Raw genomic sequence first — 24,653 nt, 5'->3', positions numbered from 1 at the left:
TGAGCCTATGGCCGATTCTAGTTATTTGAACCAAATGGCTAGCTTGCCAGTTTGAGTAGCTTCAGGCTCTGAGGTCTCTGTGGAACGGACAGTGGGAAACCCATGTCTGTCGTTTCCAGGAGAAAGTGTCGAGACTGGATAGAATTGTTGCAGAACACAGCCAGTTCTCCCTCGGTGTGAAAGAGCTGCAAGACTGGATGACAGACGTGGTTCACATGCTGGAGTCTTATTGCCACCCCACCTCCGACAAGAGCGTGCTGGACAGCAGGATGCTCAAACTAGAGGTACGCATCTTTAGAGAATGTCTCTAATGGACAGGATTTGTTTTTCTCAAAATTTATTTTTTTATCCTCCCCCGTAGGTATATTCTATTCATTTTTAGGAGGAGAGATAGAAGCATCAATGTGAGAGAGAAACATCAATCAGTTGCCTCCCGAAACTGGGGATTGAAACCACAACCTAGGTATGTGCCCTGACCAAGAATCAAACCCACAACTGTTTGGTGTGTGGGATGATGTTCCAGCGAACGGAGCCATCCAGCCAGGACCTCAAAATGTCTTAAGTGTCCATCTGCCTGGTGTTGCTGTGTCACACTCCCGCCACGGGACCTCTTTTCACATAGGGCGGGCTAGCCTCAGCCTTCCTGAATCACTAGGAACAGGTTCCCACATAAATTCTTCACAAAATAAAATAACCCACATGTGGCTATTTGCTCGATAGCCAGTTAAGAGGCTAGTTTCAAATCACATCACAGACACATCTATTCTGAGAAAATATTTCAATGAACCAGTTTATAGGGCAGGACATTTTTCATCTTGTTCAATTTACTTGCCTGCCTACATCATTTAATCAACTCTCCCATCCCAACCTATTAGCTTTATCTTCCATTTATGGCAAAACAATGATTCTTTATTCATTCTTCTCTCCTTCATATACTGGGTGCCTTCTAGGAGACTGTAACTCTGTCTTAATACCAAGGATTCAAAAATGGAAAAAGTATCATCTTTGTCCTCAAGGCTTACCCTGTGGCTGAAGCACAGAGAGCAGTAACAGCAGAGAGGGTTATGGTTATAGGCGCGGAGTGGAACCAGACAGGAGGGATGGGCGTGAGAGCCAGAGCAGGTTTCTCAAGAAGTCGGGAACCTAAACTGGTACTTGAGAATGGTGCCACATGGGCAAAAGCCAGAGTAAACAAACAGTGTGGTGAGTGAGAAGAGCCAGCAGTCCCTTCACGATGGCAGTGAGCGGATGAGGCCGACTGTAGAGTCTGGCAGGTCCAGATTAGGGAGAGAGAAGGAGCTTGCCTTTTAGGTGATAACACCAGTTTTGTAACTTCGATTCAGACTTTCTTGTTAAATAAAAAGATGAGCGCCTTTGAAGAACTTGAAGTACGTAAATTGATAATATATAGAATAAATTATAGCCCTGGCCAATTTGGCTCAGTGGATAGAGCATCGGCCCGTGGACTGAAGGGTTGAGGGTTTGATTCTAGCCAAGGGCATGAACCTCAGTTGCAGGCTCAATCCCTGGTCCCAGTGGGGGCACATACAGAGGCAACCAATTGATATGTCTCTTTCACACCGATGTCTCTGTCTCTCCTCCTCCCTCCCACTCTCTCTAGAGACCAATGGAAAAATATCCTAGGGTGAGGATTAACAAAAGATGAAGAAATAAATAAAATACCGTTCTTTCTTTGTTGGGATAGAGGCCTTCACATTTATAAAGTTCTCCATCCTGTGGCTTTTGAGAATTCATGAATTCCTCTGTAGTCTATTGTTCTCTTAGCAAAAACCAGTAAAATAAAACATTGGTGGAAAGAAGGGATATTCAGAGAGGAGTTAAGAGCTGCAAAATCAAGGCCCCCTGGAGACCAGCAGGTGACAGGTGATTGCTTACTGCCAGTCACCAGCAGGTGACTCACATCCTTCACCTGATCAGCCTGAGAGGTCCAAGGCTCAACACAATTGCACATCATTCTACAATATTCAGGAGCTCTAAATATATATACATATAAAATCTTTATTATTGAAAGTATTACATATGTTCCCTTTTTCCCCCATTGACCCCTCCAGCTCCCATGCATATATGCATACAAGGTCCGTGGTTGATTACCTCCCACTTACTCCCCCTCCCCCACCTTTCCTCAGAGATTCTGCACTCTGTTCCATGCTTCCGTGTCTCTGGAGCCACTCCGCTCATCAGTTAATTTTGTTACTTTGTTTTCACATATGAGTGGGATCATGTGATACTCGTCTTTCTCTGACTGACTTATTTCACTTAGCATGATACTCTCCAGGTCCTTCCATGCTGTCTCAAAGAGTAAAAGATTCTTCTTTTTCACTGCTGCATAGTATTCCATGGTATAAATGTACCACAGCTCTTTTATCCACTCATCTACTGATGGGCCCTTGGGCTGTTTCCAGATCTTAGCTATTGCAAATTGTGCTGCTATGAACATAGGGGTGCATACATTCTTTGTGATTGGCGCTTCGGGTCTCTTAGGATATATTCCTAGAAGTGGGATCACTAGGTCAAATGGCAGTTCCATATTTAATTTTTTGAGAAAACTCCATACTGTTTTCCATAATGGCTGTTATGGAATCTGCGTTCCCATCAGCAGTGTACTAGGATTCCCTTTGCTCCACATTCTCACCAGCACTTGTCATTTATTGATTTGTTGATGGCAGTCATTCTAATAGATGGGAGGTGATACCTCATTATTGTTTTAATTTTCATCCCTCAGATGATCAGTGACTTTGAACATTTTTTCATATGTCTTTTGGCCACCTGTATGTCCACTTTGGAGAAGTGTCTATTTAGGTCCTTTGCCCATTTTTTTTTGTATTGTTTGTCTTCCTTTTGTCAAGTTGTATGAGTTCCTTATATATTTTGAATATTAACACTTTATCAGATATATCTTTGCCAAACAAGTTCTCCCAACCAGTGGGCTCCCTTTTCGTTTTGTTGATGGTTTCTTTTGCTGTGCAGAAGCTTTTTATTTTGATGTAGTCCCATTTGTTTATTTTCTCCTTAGTTTCCTTTGCCCTAGGAGATGTGTCTGTAAACATATTGCTACGAGAGATATCTCAGATTTTGCTGCCTATGGTTTCTTTTAGGAACTTTATAGTTTCACAACTTACATTTAAGTCTCTTAACCATTTTTAATTTATTCCTGGGTATGGTGTAAGTAGGTAGTCTATTTCAATTTTTTTGCATGTATCTGTCCAATTTCCCAAAACCATTTATTGAAGAGACTGTCTTGACTCCATTGCATCCTCTTGCCTCCTTTGTCAAATATTAATTTAGTGTAATGGCTTGGGTCAATTTCTGGGGTCTCTGTTCTGTTCCATTGATCAATATGCCTGTTCTTATGCCAGTACCAGGCTGTTTTGATTACAGTGACTTTGTAGTATAACTTGATATCTGGTATTGTGATTACTCCAACTTTGCTCTTTTTTCTCAAGATTGCTATAGCTATTCAGAATCTTTTTTAGTTCCATATAAATTTTGGGTGTATTTGTTATAGATCTGTGAAATATGCTATTGGTATTTTAATACAGATTGCATTGAATCTGTAGATTGCTTTGGGTAGTATGGACATTTTAATGATGTTAATTCTACCAATTCATAAATACAGTATATTCTTCCACTTGTTTATATCTTTCTCTATCTCTTTTTTCAATGCCCTGTAGTTTTCAGAGTACAAATCTTTTACCTCCTTGGTTAAGTTTATTCCAAAGTATCCTAATTTTTTGTTGTTGTCTTTTGGTGGAGTCTTTAATGTTTTCTGTGTACAATATCATGTCATCTGAGAATAATGTCAGTTTTACTTCCTTCTTTCCAATTTGGACATCTTTTATTTCTTCTTCTTGTCTGATTGCTGTGGCTAGGACTTCCAGTACTATGTTGAATAAGAGTGGTGATAGCAGATATCTCTTAAAAGAATGAGAATAACAGTTAACCTCCAGGACTGTGGGGCAAGGTGTTTTCCAATAGGGTGGGTCAACTGTCTTCCCCCCAGGCAAAACTGCCTGGATAGCAAATGTCTGTGTGATAAAGCTGACCTCAGCAGCATATGGGAATGACTCAGCACAGGAAAGCAGGGTGTCTGCCTTCTGCTCACACAGCTCCAGTCCACTCTGTCCTCCCTCTGCTGGAGCACAAGGTGAATGGCTGCACATGGAATTTTGTGCATTGGCCCCTTTAAGAGGGTGCCTGCATTCCCAGCCACCTTTCCCTGACAGACAGCAACCATGCTGCTTTTCACAGCCAGATGTTTTGTGGTCATTTTTCTCAGTTCTGGTGCTCTATACTGAGGGGCCAAGCTTAGGGATTAGACCCCAGAGTTCTCAGCGGCAACCCCCTACAGCTGAGATATCTCTCCGGAACTTCAGCTGCTGTCTGTGGGAGCCTGGCCAGCCCTTTCCCACCTCAGTGCTTCCTACCAGTCTCTATGTGGTCTCCACTTTCCATCCTTGGTTATCAGGGTTCTCTCCAGTGAGTCTTCAGTTGATTATTCAGGATTTTTTTTTACATTTTAGTTGTAATTCTAGTTTGGTCCTGGGAGCGTGTCTGTGGAGCATCCACTTACTCCACTGCCATGCTGAATCTCTATCTCTGAAATATCTAAGGCCAGAAATGTTAAAGATGCCAATAATAAATGACTTCCATGTTTGCTTTTACAGTCTCTATTATCAGTGAAACAGGAAAAGGAGATCCAGATGAAAATGATCGTGACCAGAGGGGAATCCGTCCTGCAGAGCACGGCTCCTGAAGGCATCCCCGCTCTTCAGCAGCAGCTGCAGAGTGTGAAGGATGTGTGGGCTTCCCTTTTGTCTGCAGCCATCCGTTGCAAAAGGTAAGAGAAACTAAAGCTCACTACTGCAAAGCCGTTGCTGAAAGATCAGTGTCATCACTCACTAGTAGTAGCACTGTGTTCCTGGGGCAGGCGCTCTCTCTCTCCCTCCCTCCCTCCCTCCCTTTCTCCATCCCTCCCTCCTTTTGTTTTCTTTTTCCTTATTAGAACAAAAGAAACGGGCAGGTACAATCTTGCATTTAGGTCATTTGCAATACTATGCCTTGTGTACTATAACTGCATGTTTTGCTTATTGTTGTCACTGCTTAAGAAGGCAAAGGTAGATAAATGTTTCATCATGTAAAGATATATTAGTTAAAATCCAGTAGTTTCCTTGGTAGATCAGCCAGTAGGGGGTGAGAAAGAGAAATGAGGAAGGACAGGCAGCCAAAAAAGGGCGTGTGGGCAGCTGGAACTGAATCCTGCCCTGCAGTGCTGGGAGCCAGAGAGAACATGTGTCTCAGAGTTGCCCCACCCAGGAACAGGGCAGCTGGAGAGTTTGTAAATAAACTCCCAGGAGTCAGGAGGGCAGTTGCAGGCAGCAGGTACAACAATCCCTGGCCTTTCTTACTTATATAGCCCTGAAGCTGAGAGGCCACAGGGACCAGAGTGTGCTCTCTGGCCCAGAGGGCATGGAGCAGGCGATGAGGAGTCTATGGTCAGTGTGCTGCAGTGGGGTGGCCCGGGGTACACCTGGGTTCACTACAAAGCAGAGCAGTAAAATGAGGCACAAATGATCAAGGGAGTTAAAAACATAATCCCCATATTGAGAGAAGGAAGTACTTCATATATATGAAAGAGAAACAATTAGGTTTTAATAATTAGATTAATTCAGGAAATGTTCCCCTACTTTCCCACTGTAATTCTCTGATTTTAAATCTCATGTTAGATAGTTGCCATGCTTGTTCTTGCTCGGTTCTTCCTTCTTTTATTAATTCCTCTTCCCTCTCCCCTGAACATCCTGCTCACATTGATGGAGTTAAGTATTGGTTCTCTCCCTGCCCGGAGTCTTGCTTGGCTCCATAAAAGTCTCACTCAGGGGATCTCTCCCTGCTGTGCCCTAAAGGTGCTCCCAGCATCTCCTGGGACCAGAGTACTGACTCCAGGTTTGATATCCAGCCCCACTTTCTGCCTGGGGTCCTGAACTGCACTGTCCTAGCCTCCTGAAACTGTGTTTGCCAGGTACCCAGCTTTGATAAGCCGGCCCAAGCCTATCCCTTCCTGATCGCCCTGTGCACTTGTGCGGGTGGGGTGGCCAGGGCAGACACCACCCCAGCTTCTCTGTACAGACAGTGTCCTTCCACATCCCTTTCAGTCAACTGGAGGGAGCTCTCTCTAAGTGGACAAGTTACCAGGATGACGTCCGGCAGTTTTCCGGTTGGATGGACAGTGTGGAAGCCAGCTTGAACGAATTGGAAAGGCCGTGCGCAGAACTGCGGGAGAAGACAGCTGCTCTCGAGAAAGCCAAGGTGGGCGTGGGATTTCTTGTTCCAGGTGTTCTCTCGGGGGTTTCCTCAGAATGCCTCCGTCGTGCAAACATGTGATGGCACGGATGGTAAGATCGGGCTTTACACAGAAGGAAATTATTTGGGGCTTGTGCCATCATTTCACATGGCTTCTGAAGCTAGACTTTTGTTTGTGGGTGAAAAGTTTCTCTTCCAGGAAAATCTTGATGACCCATGTTTTATGATACAGATTATTCAAAATTTGGCAACTTGTAATATCTTTAGCTTACTCATTATTAGGAAACAAAATGCTTTCTTCTTACCACTTTTGTAGTTCTACTTTTGTGTACTTTTCATAATGCTCGTATTAGTACAGTACTATAGGTAAAAATTTTTAAATAGATAGGTACGTAGATAAATATTGGGTATGTTCCTAAATCTTTTTTCTAGATAGTAGTATTCCAACAATCACACACACACACACACACACACACACACACACACTCTCACACTCAAATATAGAGATGGATAGATCTATCTATCTATCTATCTATCTATCTACAAATAGATAATATGACATCACTTGTCAACTATATAGCTAGATATCTTAATATTACCCAACTGGCATAGTTCAATGGTTGAGCATCAACCTTTGAACCTAAAGGTCACAGTTTGATTTCCAGTTAGGATACATGCCCAGGTTCCGAGCTCGATCTCCAGCCGGGGGCATGCAAGAGGCAGCCATTCAGTGATTCTCATCATTGATAATTCCATCTCTCTCTTCCTCATCCTTCCTCTCTAATATCAATAAAAATATATATTTTAAAGTATATTAATATCAGTATCCCTGATATGATGGTATATGTGGTAACTCCTTTATTATGTTTTAAATATTCTCTAGTTATTAAATGAAGAAGTGCTGAGTCACAGCAGCTTGCTGGAAACCATTGAAGTCAAAGGAGCTGGCATGACGGAGCACTATGTCACCCAGTTAGAGCTCCAGGATCTGCAGGAACGATATAGAGCCGTCAAGGAGAGAGCCAAGGTACAGGTAACCTGTTCCATGTAGACTCACTGGAGTAGGACTGTTTGGAGCTGTGCTTACTTACAGACTCATTTACTTTTGAAAATGATGGATTTGTGGAAGTGGATAGAAGAAAATTATATAGCAGATAGCAAAATAAACTTTAATACTTTATTATTTTTTTAAATATGTTTTATTGATTTTTTACAGAGAAGAAGGGAGAGGGATGGAGAGTTAGAAACATCGATGAGGGAGATCAATCAGCTGCCTCCTGCACGCCCACAGTGGGGATGTGCCCACAACCAGATACATGCCCTTGACCAGAATCGAACCCGGGACCCTTCAGTCTGCAGGCCGACGCTCTATCCACTGAGCCAAACCAGTTCGGCAACTTTAATACTTTAAATAAACTACTGGAAAAACAAAAAAGAAACTATCAACGTTACTGAAAGAAAATATTTCTCAAATAAGAATTCCTAGATATTTACCAATTTAAGAAAAATTTCGGCCTGGTCAGCATGACTCAGTGATTGAGTGTTGATTTATGAACCAGGAGGTCCTGGTTCGATTCCCGGTCAGGGCACATGCCTGAGTTTCAGGCTTGATCCCCAGTAGGGAGTATGAAGGAGGCAGCCTATCAATGATTTTCTGTCATCATTGATGTTTCTATTTCTCTCCTTCTCCCTTATTCTCTGAAATCAATAAAAATATATATTTTTTAGAAAAGAAAAATTTTGAACAGCATTATAATAAAGATTTATAAATGCCTTAGTGTGGCTGGTACTGAGAGTTTTCTAAAGCAAGGAATCTGCATCAATAATATTGTTCTTCATTTAGGCCTCACACATAAAATAAAAGTAACTTTCACAGCACATCTTACTTTATTAGATAAAGTACATGGGAAAATCAGTCCATAGTGAGTTCAAATTCTTACTTAAAATAATAAATAAGAATTTCAGCCCTAACCAGTTTGGCTCAGTGGATAGAGCATCGGCCTGTGGACTAAAGGGTCCCAGGTTTGATTCCGGTGAAAGGCATGTACCTTGGTTGCAGGCACATCCCCAGTAGAGGGTGTGCAGGAGGCAGCTGATCAATGTTTCTCTCTCATCAATGTTTCTAACTCTCTATCCCTCTCCCCTCCTCTCTTTAAAAAGTCAATAAAATATATTTTTTTAAAAAAGAATTTCAGTTTTCTTCATAAGCAAAAGTATATTATTTTTTAAATATTTTCATTGATTTCAGAGAGGAAGCAAGAGTGAGAGAGAGATAAAAACATCAATGATGAGATTCACTGATAGGCTGCCTCCTGTATGCCCCCCACTCAAGATCGAACCTGCCACCCGGGCATGTGCTCTTGACTAGAATCGAACTCGGGACCCTTCAGTCCACAGGCTGACGCTCTATCCGCTGAGCCAAACCAGCTTGGTGCAAAAATATTTTTATGACAAGTAAAGTTAATTCATTTTTTTGGCATGTTGATGCTACCCTTCATAAGGAGTTCAGAGATCAGGAAGTTAACAAAATGATGTTTAAAACTTCTTTTAATCCTAATATTATTTTTAAATATTTTAATATAAATCTTGAAACTTCATTCTTCTAGAAAACCATATTCCAATGATCTAATAATCATGATTTTCTAAAATTCCAACAGAGGATTCTTACAGTCCATTGAAATTGCATGTAGTATGTATTGTATTCCCATTTTACTCATGTTAAATGCTAATGATAGGAAGCAGTAACGAAGTCTGAAAAACTAGTTCGCCTGCACCAAGAGTATCAGAGAGACCTCAAGGCATTTGAAGTTTGGCTGGAGCAAGAACAAGAAAAGCTGGAACGATACTCACTTCTTGAAGGTGATACCCATACTCATGAAACCACATTGCGGGATCTTCAGGTAAGGTTTGTTATATCTTAAAACAAATCACTTTCATTCTGAATATGGAATTATTCTTTTAAGCAATGAGAAGTTGACATGACCTTGAATCCTATACATAGCTGATACATATTAAAATGACACTCTAGAAAAGTCTGATCTAGAACATTCTGGAACTTCAGTAGTATATGCTAGTTGATATCATGTAGCAGGTGATTTAAACCCAGCAAGACTGGGGCTGGAGGAATTTGTTCAGCTGTGATGGTGGCCCCTGGCAGGGTTGGCTAATGGTCTAACTTACAGTGTTGACTGGCTCACCTGCCCGTTGTGTCTTAAAGGATTCATTTAGATATGGTATGCTGCATCTGGAGCCAATAGAATGTGATACTTTTTAAAGTCAAAGTGGTGGCACCATCTGGTTTCAACCAATATCTCCATTGCTGAGGATTTAGGTTCAAGGTCAGAGTCCCAGAAGAAGAAATTAGAGGATCTAGAGAAAGTGCTGGTGCCCAGGCAATAGTCTGTGATTCAGGGCGAGATGGCAGACCTGGTGGGAAAGTGATCCTAACCACTTTACTTATTTACCATTCAGCATTAATTGACTATCTAATATAGTACAGACACTTGGCTGGCTACTGCAGGTAAAAATTATTAAAATACTATTGCTGCCTTCAAGGCACTATAATCTAGTGAGAAATGCAGACTCATTGGTAGGTCATTATAAACAACATGATAAGGGCCGTAATGAAGTAAAGCAAGGAACCCCCGGGGAGCATCAAAGAGGCCTTTAATCTTACCCAGAGAGAGAGGGAGGGGTTGAGAGGTGTCTCAAGAAGGGGCTGCTAAGCATACACCGTGGAGAATGAGGAAAGGCCAATGAGACAGCTCCATACCCTGTCCTCTTTGTGTTGGAACTTACTGGCATGCTGCCAGCCCTCATCAGAATTGGTTCAGGGTTGGGCAAGATGCGCCTACAGCTCGTACAGGTAGAAAAGGCAGGGACTGCGATGGCTATTACTGGCATTTAAAATTCCTGGCTATTTTGCCCGGCTGCCATGGCTCAGTGGTTGAGCGTCGACCTATGAACCAGGAGGTCACAGTTTGATTTCCGGTCAGGGCCAGGTGCCCGGGTTGCAGGCTCTGTTTCTGGTGTTGGGGCATGCAGGAGCTAGGCAATCAATGGTTCTCTCTCTGGCCATTGATGTTTCTCTCCCTCTCCCTTTCCCCGAATTCAATAAAAATATTTTTTAAATTAATTAATTAATTAAATTTAATTCCTGGCTATTTCAAGAGGTCTCAGGGAGTGTCGTAGGAACACAAGGTTGGGATTAGGAAGTTTGGACTATTATCCTTGGTGAGACTTGACAGAGTGACTTTGGCAAGAGGAAACTTCTTTGACTCAGTTTTTTCCACAGAGTTGTTACGTGAGATAGGGGGAAAATACTTAAATGGTGTTTCATTCCTGAAATAATATATAGTAGAAGTCATGATTTCATTCATTTTTTAAGGATCACATCCATTCTGTTTTAAAGTAGCAGGATAGTGGGTCTGCCAGGTTTAGCTGGTGTAATTTATTTTAGGAGAGCTGACCGTGTTTTTGCTGAATAACCCCTCTCTGCACTTCTCTCCAGACACTTGGCAAAAGCAAATGCTGAGCTCTCTAGGCTTCTGTGTGGGAACTGGGCCAATAAGTTCCTTCTCACCAGCAGATGTTTCTCTTGTTCCGGTCGGAAGGAAATGCTTCCCTTTGGTCAATAATAATGTGGCCCAAACCCAACTCCCACCGCTCGGTTTGCCATGCATTAATTCTTACATTGTCTTATTTTGAGTCATCACAAATGTTGAAAAGGGGGTAAGGTGATAGTGGCAGAAAAAGGTGGTGGAGGATTGTGATGTTCAGACTGTCCAGCAGACCGTCTTCAGGATCTAGATGTCCTACAACCTGCCCGGTGGTGTGGGCTCGGCCAGCAGTGCGGACCAAATTCACAAACTTTTGTATAAGCCAAAGGCCGTTAGAACATACAGACTTTTAAACTATTGGGCCATATTTTTCCCCTCAGAATGAAGACTTAAGATATGGGACATATAAGAATTTATATAACGCAGTGATGATTTGTATAATAGCAAGAACAGCTATAACATATGGAATGAGTGATATGTTGGGAAGATTAATAACTTAAGGCAAGGATGCATAAACGACAGCCCAGAGCCACTTGTCTGTATTTAAAATAAAGTTTTACTGGAACACAGCCACACCCATTAATTTATGTACCATCTGTTGCTACTTCTGAGCTATGATGGCAAAGACTGTATGGCCCAATAAAGCCTGAAATATTTACTATCCAGCCCTTTACCAAGAAAGCTTGCCAACTCCTGAATTAAAGAGGGAGATTGAAAGTACAAAATTAACTTTTAAAATATTTTGAGAACTTTGGAATAAAATGTCTGTGTTTGTAACTGTTTTAATATTTCACCATATTGTTTTCTTCCATCTATGTGTTCACATTATGACATTCTTAAAGTGAGATCTTAGCTAAAGAAAAATTTATCCATTTGTTTATACCAAATGAGAGTGCTATTTTTTTATGTAAAAATAGTCATATATCAGCAATTTTAAATGGTTTGAACTGATACAAAATACTAGAGGCCCGGTGCATGAAATTCATGCACTGGGGCGGGGGTTGGGGGTGTCCCTCAGCCCAGCCTGCACCCTCTCCAATCTGGGACCCCTCGGGGGATGTCCGACTGCGGTTTAGGCCCAATCCCACAGGATATCAGAAACTTCAAATGGTTTGAACTGATATGAAATATTTTTGTAATCCTGTATTTTAACTAAATATTTCAGTACTTTTAACACACATGGTGAGTTTTGACATGGCTCCTTTCAGCTTTAGTTGATCAGATCAAGTATCTGTGTTGATTCTTGAAACATAAGAAATACAAGTATATAATATTGTCTTGCCAATATCTTTTAAAATATTAGATTTTCTTTCTATAAATTATAGTTTATGCTCTTCAAGAGTTGGTTCATACTGAACTGGTAGGGTGATTAACACTTATGCTTTGGTGGAGGAAAATGTATTTGCACCTGGAGCATTCCATTGGCAGGTGTGACCATTCTAACCTCCCAGATTTGCACACCCTGTTACCCTCTGGGCCAACTTTTCTTGGCCACCACACTCCCGAGAGCTCAGCTTTGGCAAAGTGTCTCTTCTCAGGAAAAAGGAGGCCCATTGTTCCTGTCTCAACCAGAACTGATTTCATTCAATATCAAAGCAAGGGGCCTACGGCTCTTTAAACAGATTATGAGCCGTAAAAGGCCTCGGTTCTTCTTTTAAACAATAGCCCTTTAATCACAAGTGTTTTTGCTTAAAAGCTGAAAAGTCAAATTGCAGAAACTCTTTCTAAGATGATTGAGATAATTATTTCTAATTGTGTGCTGTGTGTGTGTGTGTGTGTGTGTGTGTGTGTGTGTGTTTATTATCTTAACAGGAAATATTTGCAAATCTTTCTCCGGACTTGGGGAATAATTTTAGTGTTGGGTACATGCTGTTTTATATAAGACAGAATAAAATCACTCTTTTCTGACATGAAGTTCCAGGTGGCACGGTTGGCTGGGGTGAGCCACCATAGGCTGTGCAGGTGTGCCATGTGAATGCCTCTCCCCTGCAGGAGCTGCAGGTGCACTGCGCCGAGGGGCAGGCGCTGCTGAACTCGGTGCTGCACACCCGAGAGGAAGTGATCCCCTCGGGCCTCCCCCAGACGGAGGACCGGCTGTTGGAGTCTCTCCGGCAGGAGTGGCAGGCTCACCAGCAGAGACTGTCCGAGACCCGGACGCAGTTCAATAATGTCGTCAACAAGCTGAGGCTGATGGAACAGAAGTTCCAGCAGGTGGACGGGTGGCTGCGAGCCCTGGAGGAGAAAGTGAGTCTCCGGGCTGGTTGTCAGTCCAACCGGGCAGCCAAGGAGGCGCAGTTACATCAGATGAAGGTACGTGCGCAGGTTCCTGATCTGGCTCGAAGTAGCAGTTGCTTCGCAGAGCGGGTTTCATGAAGATATGTAGTCACTTCTTTTCCGTCCCAGGTTTAGATTTTGCAAAATCTTCTGCTTGAAAAGAAAGTTAATGTAAATTACAATGGGGCATTCTAACACCAATTATGAATAGAGTCCTAAATGAGTCTTTAATGAAATATAACTTAATGAAATATTTTATATCTGTTCCTCACGCCCTATTACCTTGCTTTGTAAAGACATATAAATGCTAGTATTGCAATCCATTTAACTTTATGTTTCTGATATGAAGTTATTCCAATATAGTGCATTGAAATAATACTTGGTATTTAGTTTTATTCTGATTTTTATGCAAATCTGGTGCACATTATCAAAATAATGCGTAGGCCTTCAGGATGTTTTTCATTATTCATCTATTTTAAAATGTGTCCACGTACAGCAGAAGATATAAAAATGTATGCCACTCTGCTTTAGCAATTTTGAGCGGAAGTGTAATATATACAGAGAAGTACTTAAACTCAGAGTATAGCTTTTATCATGTTATTATATTTTTCATGAAAGTTATATATGACACATTTTCAAAATTACATCTCAGAATAAGTATATTCTAAGCATACAGTGGAATCATTCCCAATTAATACAGTTGTGTCTATGTACAATTTTATATATTTCTTGAACTGAAGTGTAATACATACAGAAAAGTGCCTAAATCAAGAGTGTGTACTTTTTATCACATTGTTGTAGTACACTTTTCTTATGAAGGTTAAGTACATATTTTCAAAATTATATCTCAGAATAAATATATTCTAAATGTACATTGGAATCATTTCCTATTAAGAAGGTACCTATATTTGTCTTCCTCAACAATGCTTACTAAGATGAAACCTTTCCCTGCAATATTGATGTCATTTCAGAAGTGGCACGAAGAGATCACCACCTACAGAGACGAAGTGGAGGACGTGGGAGCCAGAGCCCAGGAGATCATGGACGAGCGCCGCGTGAGCAGCCGGCTGGGCTGCCAGGCCACCCAGCTGACGTCCAGATACCAGGCCCTTCTTCTCCAAGTGCTGGTGAGAGAGTGGGCCGCCCGCTGCTGGTTTCCTCCTTCCACTCCCTACCTTCCGGGGAAGATGCACACGTATCACAAAGGGCACTGGCGCGGGTCTTGAACTCACAGTTCCATTTTGTTTCTTCTTTTCAAAGGAACAAATAAAATTCCTGGAGGAAGAGATCCAGAGTTTGGAGGAAGCTGAGTCATCTCTAAGCTCCTATTCTCATTGGTACAGCTCGACTCATAAAAACTTTAAGAATGCGGCTGCCAAAATTGATAAAGTAGATAAGGCGATGATGGGGAAAAAGATGAAGATGCTGGAGGTAGGCATGGCAACATCAGACTTGTCTCCCAACCTGCCTTCTTTCACTGAGCTGCTCCATTCTCTCATGTAGCTGTTGGGAGACACGTGCTTATCCCTGCCCGGTGTGTTGGGTGGCTCTTGGCTCATCATTTCACTGAAGTACTATGTTCTTATCTCTTCAAGGCCCAAAGCAGACTTTCATTTATTGGTGATGGGATCTCACCTGAATGACTTGGACATGGCTGCTCACGAAATTCTTAACTAAATTCCAGTCTAACACTTTAAAAATTTAAGACCAGAAATTTATCTCAAATTGATGGCACCATGCGTTAATAGCTTTAACTCAGATCTTTAGGATTATTACTAAGGATAAGATAAACACCCAGTCCTATCTTGAAGCACTGATTTGGAAATGATCTATTGATTAAGACATTTTAAAACCTATATTGATGTAAATAAAAGAGGATTCCTGATTCCTGGCATGTCAAAACTGGTTAGAAACTCCAAACACTTTTCTAAGGGGCAATAGTGGACTCGAGAATGGGGTTTGTACACCTTTTCTTTAAAAGGAATGAAATAAGGTTAAAATGTCCATGTTACTATGAAATTCAAGTTGCTTTTCCTTGTATTAAGCCAGTATTTGTTTCCTCCCCTCTCTTTCTTTCTCTCTCTCTCTCTCTCTCAGGGCCTGCTAAAAGACATGGAGAAAGGCCACAGTTTGCTGAAGTCGGCCCGGGAGAAAGGAGAAAGGGCTCTGGCATACCTGGAGGACAGTGAGGCAGACGCTTTAAGAAGCAAGATCCATGGTCACGTGGAGCAATTGAACGAGCTGACCAGCACTGTTCGGAAGGAGCACATGACCCTGGAGAAAGGCCTTCATTTAGCAAAGGAATTCTCGGATAAATATAAAGCACTTACTCAGTGGATCGCCGAATACCAAGAAATCCTGCATGTTCCTGAGGAGCCCAAAATGGAATTATATGAGAAAAAGGCTCAGTTATCTAAGTACAAGGTAGTGTGTTGTTACTCACTGACAGTTGCAGGAGTTGCCTATGGGGACTGAGTGGGTGGGAGAAGATTCCTGTGTGTCCCGTAGTGGCAGGTGGAAAACGTTTGTAACATGTCTGTTCTACTGGGGGAGAGTGATGTAGATTTTTGTGGCCAGATACACTACACAAAAGTTCTATTTCCATCCGGGAACCACATTTGCCTGGTAGTCAAAGGTTGTATCAATAAGTGGAAAGCTATTCTCACTTATAAGAAGCAATCAATGAATGCAGAAATAAGTGGAGCAACAAATTGACGTTTCTCTCTCTCTCTCTCTCTCACTCTCTCTCTCTCTCTCTCTCTTTCTCTCTCTCTCTCTCAAATTAGTATATAAAAATTAAAAGCTATATTAGCCGTAAAGAAACCTATTTCCTTTCGTGTTTAACAATCATAGACTTGTAAAATAGGTCTTGATTGGAGATCATCTCACATGTGGCATACGGGTATGTTCACCTTGATCACACAGATGAGCTGGTTCTCTCTTTTTTCTTTGTAATTGAAGTCACTTCAACAGACGGTGCTGTCCCATGAATCATCGGTGAAATCAGTGAGAGAGAAAGGTGATGCTCTCCTGGACCTGGTGCAGGACGGTGCTTTGAAGGATAAGATCGCTAAGCTTCAAAGTGACTACCAGGCCCTCTGCAGCGCGGGAAAGGTAGGGAGGTAGCAGAAATCCAATACGAACATGTTCACTTGCCAGAAGGGGGGTCCTGACTCCTTTTTCTCTGTCAGAAAAATGTAAGGGCTGGGATGGGTCAGGATCTTTTCTTTTATTGGATGGCATGATGACTTTTTCTGTTTTATCTGATCCTAGTGGTGAGACTAGAGCTGGCTATATGAGCCTTCTACCCTATGAGTTGCACTGGGTTTTTCAAAATATAAAACAGTTTTGAGTGTGTGTTTTTTGTTTTGTTTTTGGCTTGAAAGTCAACTCTAATGGGCACTTGGCTTCACAGGAGCATGTTCACAGTCTTGAGGTGAAGGTCAAAGACCATGAAGACTACAACAGTGAGCTTCAGGAGGTGGAAAAGTGGCTGCTGCAGATGTCCGGCAGGCTGGTGGCCCCCGACCTCATGGACACAAGCAGCCTAGAGACAATCACCCAGCAACTGGCCCACCACAAGGTAAGTCTAGTCTCTAAAGAGCTGAAGAATACAGGACAGCTTCTACAGCCTTGCCCGTGTGTGTGTGTGTGTGTGTGTGTGTGTGTGCGTGTGCATGCGTGCGTGCATTTCAGGATTATATGATTGTAGTTAAAGAATCAGGTCTGAGTTCCAAGAACCTCTGATAATTGAGAACAGTTGAATTCAATATTTAATTGACTCGATAGTAGCTGAATCCTGGCATTCAACTCTGAACACACTAGCATTTTTTCCCAGCTAATAGTTTCCTATTGCAGAATTTCATCTATATGGAATAATTTTTCAGAAAGATGGTCTTTAATTTAGAAAAGTACAGCCAACTATAGGTTATAGAAAGAGTAACCCGAAAGTCTGGCTTCTGGCTTCCAGCCAGACTCTCTCCTCAGCTGGGAGAACTTAACCTCTCTGAGCCTCCTCCTCTTCTTCCCCTTTTTACTGAATTTATTGGGGTGACACTGGTTAACAAAGTTGTACAGGTACCAGGTACACACTTCTGAGTCTCCTCCTTCTCCTCTGTAAAGGGCGATAGTGATACCAGCCCCATCACATAGCTGTTGAGGGCATCACAGGAGATAATGTCTGTGAAAACTTTTGTAAACCACAAATGGTGCTGATAGGAGGCATTCTTATTTTCATTCATATGCATTTTTAGTAATTCCACCTGCCAGATGACAGATGTCATATGGTCACAATTTAATGGAGCAACTTGCTGACCTTAATAAGAAACTGAATTTTAGTTATGATGTGTCAAAGAAAGCCATTAATGCCTATGGGCTTCAGGATCCCTGTCTGTAGGAGAACAGTAAATATGGATAGAAAACTAACTATATGATATATTCTAGTAGGCACTGAGAACACACCCCGAATAGCCTCATGATGCAGTGACTCTCTTCTAACTCAAAGACACAATGGCTCATTAAAATATGGTGTAGACAAGAACCATTCACGCAGCACCATTGGATGAAGTGATGGACCCCAGGCTGCTGAGGGGACCACTAGGTTTCCCTTAGAGATACTGATGTGTCAACCCCGGGCACCTGGTGCTGAATGTGTCACTAGTTATTGGTACCATTTAGCAGTGAGGATATTAAACCCTGATTGGAAAAGCTGCTTCCTCTTCTCTAAGTCATCCATGAGAAAACTCACTAGAGAACACATGGGGATAGAGGTGGATGAGCCAAGGTCAGGCAGAGTGGGTCCCAAGCCTGGGGCTCTGCCATTCACTAGTTGTGTGACCTTGAGTGCGTTAAAAAATCTCCCTGTGCGTCAGTCTCCTCATCTGAAAAGCAATGACAATAATACACACTTCTGAGGACTTCGACATAGTTCCTGGACTATAGCAAGTACTTAATAAGTGGTAAGTGGTAAATGTTATTTTCATTAATATAAATATTATGTTATGTAAACTAGATATTATGTAAATTAATCATTAGCTGTTAGATTATTATATAAATCAGATATCATATTATTAGAGAAATTGGATATTAGTAAATTAAATAGTAATTAGATTTTAGGAAGAAATTATACCAGAATTATAATTGATAGAGCTGAAAGATTTATAAACATCCTTTATCTGTTAATAATACTAGGGAGCAGGTATCTCTCTAGCTGAGATCAGCCATGAACTAGCTGAAAGGTTACTTCATCATCACTTAATCTATTATTTTTGCCAACTCTTCCTATTGAAGGATTCCTGAAACGTACTTTTTTTTTTTTCATTTGCTATATGGTAATCAAGGTAAATTGCAAACTCTTTAAAAAATATCATTAAACAGTGAAATTTTCCTCTTAGGCCTTCTGCTTAGTAAATAGGTTATTTAAAGACTAATAGTGGAATTGCAAGAACTCTGTTCCTATCTTGTAGGCAATAATGGAAGAAATTGCCGGCTTTGAGGACCGTCTGAACAACCTGAAAGCTAAAGGCGACACTTTGCTCAGCCAGTGTGCAGAGCACCTCCAAGCGAAACTTACACAACACGTGCAGGCGCATCTGCAGGGCACAAGGGACAGCTACTCTGCCATCTGCAGCACCGCCCAGCGGGTGAGCACCACAGTTCGGCCTGGAGTGACCGTGAAGCCAGGAGGAAGCCTGTGCAGTCCAGAGGGTTGTAAAATAGTTTAGATGCTTCAGCCTTCGGGATGGTTCTGGTGCATGTCCCGAAAGGAGCATAGATTTCAGGCTCTGTGGACACAGAACTTCTTGCTTTCAGACATTTGCTTTCTCCTAATCCTTTTATTCCATGAATTAATGTCAAATTTATTTAACTTTTGTTTGTTTTTTTATTTGACAATCACCAATATTTTTTCTAAGTTGCCAGTCTATAACACTAAAATAATTTCCAGAAGAATTTTTTTTAACTCTATGCAGCCTAAATTCTACTCTAATATTTTTATGCATTCATAAAATAATAAAAAGGACAAGTACCAATTTTGAGTTATATTTTAATATAGTTATATTTAGCATAAGTTAGTTATGCTAAAATGGAATCTCTAAGGTTATAGAAATAAGATTAAGATGAGTAAGAATTGCCCTTTTAACAAAGATTAAGTATACCAGCTTAGGGAAATTTTCAGCCATTATTTATTTATTCAAACAGGTTCCTGATCCCTTTCATTTTCCTTCTGGTACCCCTACAGTGCAGATGTTGTTGCACTTGATGCTGTCCCGTAGATCTCTTAGACTTTACTCATTTTTTAAATTCTTTTTTTCTTTTTGTTTCTCTGCTTAAAGGAAGAGGGAGAGAGAGAGAGAGAAACATTTATGAGAAAGAAACATGGGTCAGGTGCCTCCTGCATGCCCCCTACTGGGTATTGAACCCAGACCAGGAATCGAACCTACAACATCCCTGTGCATGGGTTGACCCTCAACCAACTGACCTACAGCAGCCAGGCTATAATCTTGCTCTCTAAATCACTGATTGGATCCTCTGCCCCATCTAACCTTGTCTCACTCCTTTTTCCTCCTTTGTCATCACCTACAATTATTTGTTGGATTACTTTATTCTTCTTTTTAGTTAACTTTTGGAAGGTGAATTCCCAAGTCTAGGGAATCAACAGATTTCACCCAGCATTTCAGTTAGAGAAATGTTGTTTATCTTTTCATGACATGGCCTTTTATTTTTACTTTTAGTTTCTAGCTTAAACAAAAACTGCAATTTGTATACCATAATGGAGAAGCTAAAAACCCTCTAATTTTTGTTTGACAATCTACCTCAGTGATTTTACGTATCCTAACACGCCTTACAGTTCTATGAACTTGCCCACGTTCTTTCCCTGGTCAGGATTTATATCGTAATGTGTGGTTTGGGAAGTAAACTGGGGATGGCAATTGTGCTTTGCCACCTTTGGAACATATGAAAACTCGGTTGATATGTGTATGGTACTGGGGGGTTCTGGGGGAGGGGGTCCATTTCCGTGGACTGGTGGATGTGTTTCCTTTGATCCCAGGGAGGTGGGCAGGCGTATGAGACAGCTCTCACAGCTGCGCACAACTGTTCTGTTGCAGGTGTACCAGAGTTTGGAACATGAATTGCAGAGGCATGTCAGTCGCCAAGACACGCTGCAGCAATGCCAGGCCTGGCTTTCTGCCATCCAACCTGATTTAAAGCCAAGCCCGCACCCACCTCTGAGCAGGGCAGAAGCCGTGAAGCAGGTACTGACTCCTGAAGTTTGTTATGTGATGTGATTCATTCAGACATTCAATAGAAACATGTTAAGTGCTCATTATGTGCCAAACTGTGCTGGCTGCTGGGGATACCAAGTACAGGCATACCTCGTTTTATGGGACTGTGCTATCTGGGCCTCGGAGATAATGCGCTTTTACAAATTGAAGGTACAACCTCCTCCAGCAAGAAGATTGACTCACTGAAGACTCAGATGATAGTTAGCTTTTTTTTTTAATCTCTGAAAAATGGATATTTTTTCCATTGCTTTTCAGAGAGAGTGAAAGGGAGGGAGGAGAGGGGAGAAAGAGGAGAGAGAGAGAAAGGAGGGAGGGATCTCAGATGATTCAGGGGGGACATGTTGTTGTATTGTACTTGCAACTTTTCTGTACCTTTGTGAAGAGAGGGAGGGAGGGAGGGAGGGAGAGAGAGAGAGAGAGAGAGAGAAACATTAATGTGTGAGAGTCTGGGATTGAGCCTGCACTCAGGTATGTGACCAAAAATAGAACCTGAGACCCTTTTGTCAATAGGCCAATGCTCTAACCACTGAACAAAACCAGCCAGGGCAATGGTTGGCATTTTTTAGCAATAAAGTTTATTTATATTTAGTTAAGGAGTGTACATATTTTAAACATAATACTATTGCTTACTTATTAGACTATAGTATCAGGTAAAATCAGGTAAACTGGAAACCAAACAACTTGTGTAATTCACTTTCTTGCAATACTCACTTTCCTGAATTTGCAGTATCTGCAAGGTATGCCGGTAGAAATAAGGTCTGAGTTTGACTCTAGCCAGTGGCTCGCTCGGAGATGTGACTGGAAAGTTCCACTACTGCCAATATGACGACTTTGGATGGTGTGAGACTGGGGTCAGGCTTTGATAGGCTATGGTGGCATTTTGGTCAAGGTCCCAGGATGCATGGTGTGTGCCCAGTGTCTCCCACATGGTAAACAATAGACATGTAATGGTTTTATCCCCCCACGACCATACAAAAGTGGCACACTGATTTGATTTCATTAAGAATACCATTGATTTTTTTTATAAGGCATGACATGTGAATTTGGGGAATGGAAAAAAAGTACTATCAGATTTGCCCTTTATTTTTTTTTACTCCCCTTAAAATTAATTTTAGCAAAAATCTTTGGCAATTGTTTTGTTACTGACAATCTATAAGCTGCTCCCAAGGCATTTGGAGTCAGGTCAACTATATAAATCTTAATTGTTATTCTTTCTAAAGTAAATATATTTACAAAATTCAAAATCTGGTACCTTATTCTCTTCTCATTTCCAAAAGCTCTTTGGGACTGGTAACTTTTTCTGGGTCACAGGTACGTAGTGGGGTGACTAACGATACCAATACTCACCAGAAGTGAAATGCCAGTCAGTTTGTACACTGGCTAAAAATTTAGGTGCTACTTTTGACTTAATGGGAAATGGACTTATATTTATTGCTAGAGGCCCGGTGCACAAGATTTGTGCACTGGAGGGGGGCGTCCCTCAGCCCAGCCTGCACCCTCTCACAGTCCGGGACCCCTCGGGGCATGTCCTCCTACTGGCTTAGACCGCAGGGATTGGACCTATACCAGCAGTTAGACATCCCTCTCTCAGTCTGGGGCTCTCGCAGTCTGGGACCCCTCACTCTTTACTGCTCACCTTCAGCGGAGGCAGGAGAAGCTCCTGCCAAAGCCACTGCGCTCCCCAGCTATGAGCCCGGGTTCTGGCTGAGTGGTGCTGTGGGATCACACTGACCACCAGGGGACAGCACCTGCATTGAGTGTCTGCCCCCTGGTGGTCAGTGTGCATCATAGCGACCGATCGTTCCGCTGTTTGGTCTATTTGTATATTATGCTTTTATTATATAGGATAGGATATCTACATAAGAATGTTGTGTTTAGCAATCCATGTAATTCTGAGGAAAAGGCAGGACTGAAAAAATTGGGCTTCATTACTGGCTATGATTTTGGAAAATCACCAAATGTTTCCGTAGTCAATGCTACCCGCCCAAATTATCAATACACGGAGTGAGAAGCACTTCTCAGAGCCTCTACTCCCACCACCTCCTTCAGACCATCAGCACTTCTCATCTGCAGTGGTCAACAACCGGCCACCCTTCTGGTCCCTGCCTGCCCCTCTCATAGGAATCTAAGCTCCGTGGGAACAAAGGTTTTGTTTCATGTACTGCTTTATGCCTGTGATCTAAAACAGAGCCTACATACCCGACTATCTTCAAAAAGACACATTTCTCCATGTCCATGTGTATAGAGTAATGATCCACCGGGAAATGCCTTTCTCGAACTTTCTGCAGAAAGAAAGAGCCCAGCCATCTAATTTTCCCCAAACTCCAATGAAGCCTACAGGTGCACAATGACCTTTCTTCCCCCTGTATGTCTCCACACTCTGTGAAAACATGCTAAGAAGCAGGCTAGAGTAACGGTTCTTTCTCTGAAACAGAGAACACTTAGAATGTGAGCTGAGAAGCAGGAAAAAATATAGGAGTTTCCTGGGTGTTTCCTTTTACCAGACCGTACCAGCTTCAACACAATGAAAAGCAAGTGACGGGCAAAGGATCCCTGCCGGTGTGTTTTGAATTCTTCCTGAGAATTACTAATACATGCTATTTACAACAAAGGTTGTATGTACTGAACATAGCAAAATTATTTTTGAAATGTCAACAAGGTAACACAAATGGCACAGAGATGTGCTGTGTAGGGATGGCCTGCGTGTCTTCCAGTCTGACAAGTGTGTCTGTTTAAGGTGAAGCACTTCAGAGCTTTGCAGAAGCAGGCCAGGACCTACTTGGACCTCCTCTGCTCCATGTGCGACTTGTCAAACTCCTCAGTGAAAACCACGGCAAAAGACATTCAACAAACAGAGCAGATGGTAAGGCGTGGAAGCCATTGGATTTGTCTGTTCTCTTGTTTGAACGTTGGGTGAGAAGTTTAAAGAAAATATTTCCTTGAGTCATTCTTGCTGTAAATCTCCTATGGTGATTATAATGAATAGATATTTGAATTTCAACTAAGTCACAGAAAAATGAGCACACTCTGTTCCCAGTGCCACTGAGTTGGACCTGAAACATCTAGGCCCATGGGCCTGCTAATTATTAGTACTTGATTCCACTTCTTTTTTTTCCTTGATTACCATTCTCTTCCTATTTTTCCACTCATTGTTTGTTTGTTTTGTTTTCTCCTTTCCATCTTTTTCTTTGGGTAACACTTAATATGGAGGGTGTGTGTTCCTGCCCCTTGCTTTATGTTAGGGCTGGCAAAGGCCTTCTAAGCCATTGGCAGTGGCTGAGCGTGGTGTTGGGAAGGATTCTGGAGCTGCCTCTGGGCTCAGTGGAAAATGCTGTGATGAATTAGCAGTACTCTCCACAACAGACAGATGGCAGCACAGGGTCATGTGCCTTAACCTCTTTAATACTTTTGGGTTTAAAAGAAAAATAGGACTTGGTTTAGGTTTTTAATATATAAATATTTATAGGACAGTAAAATCACCCAAAGCAAGAAATGTCTCAAAATAATGAAGGTTTCTCTCTTTTATATTATATTTTCAAACCAACTCTGTCTTTAATCCTAATGAAAATACAGTAATTTATATGTTTTCACAGAAATGATTTATTGAAATAAATTATATGGTTTCAAAAGGCAGTGAAGCAGATCTAAAAATATATTTAAAACATTAATAACTCAGTGTTTTATAAGAATTAACAAAAAATGTATAATAGAGAATAATTTGTCTTTTCTCGTTAACCCCAAGCTTGAATTTGCGAGTTATTCAGGTGTTGAAAACGCCAAATGCGAAAAACCATTAGGGCAACTTAATAGATTGTTAAAACTTCTTAAAGTCTCATGATACTGCTGGAAATTATATGGCATGTCTTATACATGAAAAGTCCTTAGAAAACCGAAGTATAAAAAGAAACATCTGCTTTTCTTGAAGCAAAGAAAGAATCCTTTGTGGATGGATAGCAGAGTGTGTGTGTGCATGCATGTGTAGTGGCCCGTGTGCATGGACAGGCTGAGGAATCGCACCTCCGATTCACTGGACATAAATGCCTCCCTCTGCTAGCGCTGACTTTTGTCTCTGTGTTCCCTCAAGATCGAACAAAGGCTCGCCCAGGCTCAGACCTTAACTCAGGGCTGGGAGGAGATCAAGCACATGAAGGCTGAGCTGTGGATTTACCTCCAGGACGCCGACCAGCAACTGCAGAATATGAGGCGGAGACACGCGGAA

General features: G+C 41.7%; 1 protein-coding gene across 1 annotated transcript in view; it reads left to right on the top strand.

The window, feature by feature from the left end:
- LOC102762121 (nesprin-1-like) overlaps window positions 1-24,653 on the top strand; it is a 254,153-nt gene that overhangs the window by 193,392 nt on the left and 36,108 nt on the right. Inside the window, exons 59-73 of the mRNA XM_015570483.1 lie at window positions 120-284; window positions 4,686-4,858; window positions 6,171-6,324; window positions 7,202-7,345; window positions 9,054-9,218; window positions 12,870-13,187; window positions 14,123-14,278; window positions 14,412-14,582; window positions 15,249-15,575; window positions 16,113-16,265; window positions 16,567-16,734; window positions 18,617-18,793; window positions 20,258-20,404; window positions 23,172-23,297; window positions 24,519-24,647. Coding sequence (XP_015425969.1) covers window positions 120-284; window positions 4,686-4,858; window positions 6,171-6,324; window positions 7,202-7,345; window positions 9,054-9,218; window positions 12,870-13,187; window positions 14,123-14,278; window positions 14,412-14,582; window positions 15,249-15,575; window positions 16,113-16,265; window positions 16,567-16,734; window positions 18,617-18,793; window positions 20,258-20,404; window positions 23,172-23,297; window positions 24,519-24,647 — 2,673 coding nt within the window. The remainder of the gene's footprint in view (window positions 1-119; window positions 285-4,685; window positions 4,859-6,170; window positions 6,325-7,201; window positions 7,346-9,053; window positions 9,219-12,869; window positions 13,188-14,122; window positions 14,279-14,411; window positions 14,583-15,248; window positions 15,576-16,112; window positions 16,266-16,566; window positions 16,735-18,616; window positions 18,794-20,257; window positions 20,405-23,171; window positions 23,298-24,518; window positions 24,648-24,653) is intronic.

Source organism: Myotis davidii, unplaced genomic scaffold, assembly GCF_000327345.1.
Source record: "Myotis davidii unplaced genomic scaffold, ASM32734v1 scaffold1427, whole genome shotgun sequence".
Lineage (NCBI taxonomy): Eukaryota > Metazoa > Chordata > Mammalia > Chiroptera > Vespertilionidae > Myotis > Myotis davidii.
The sequence above is the reverse complement of the archived record's forward strand: the minus strand, read 5'-3'. Positions and strand labels throughout refer to the sequence as shown.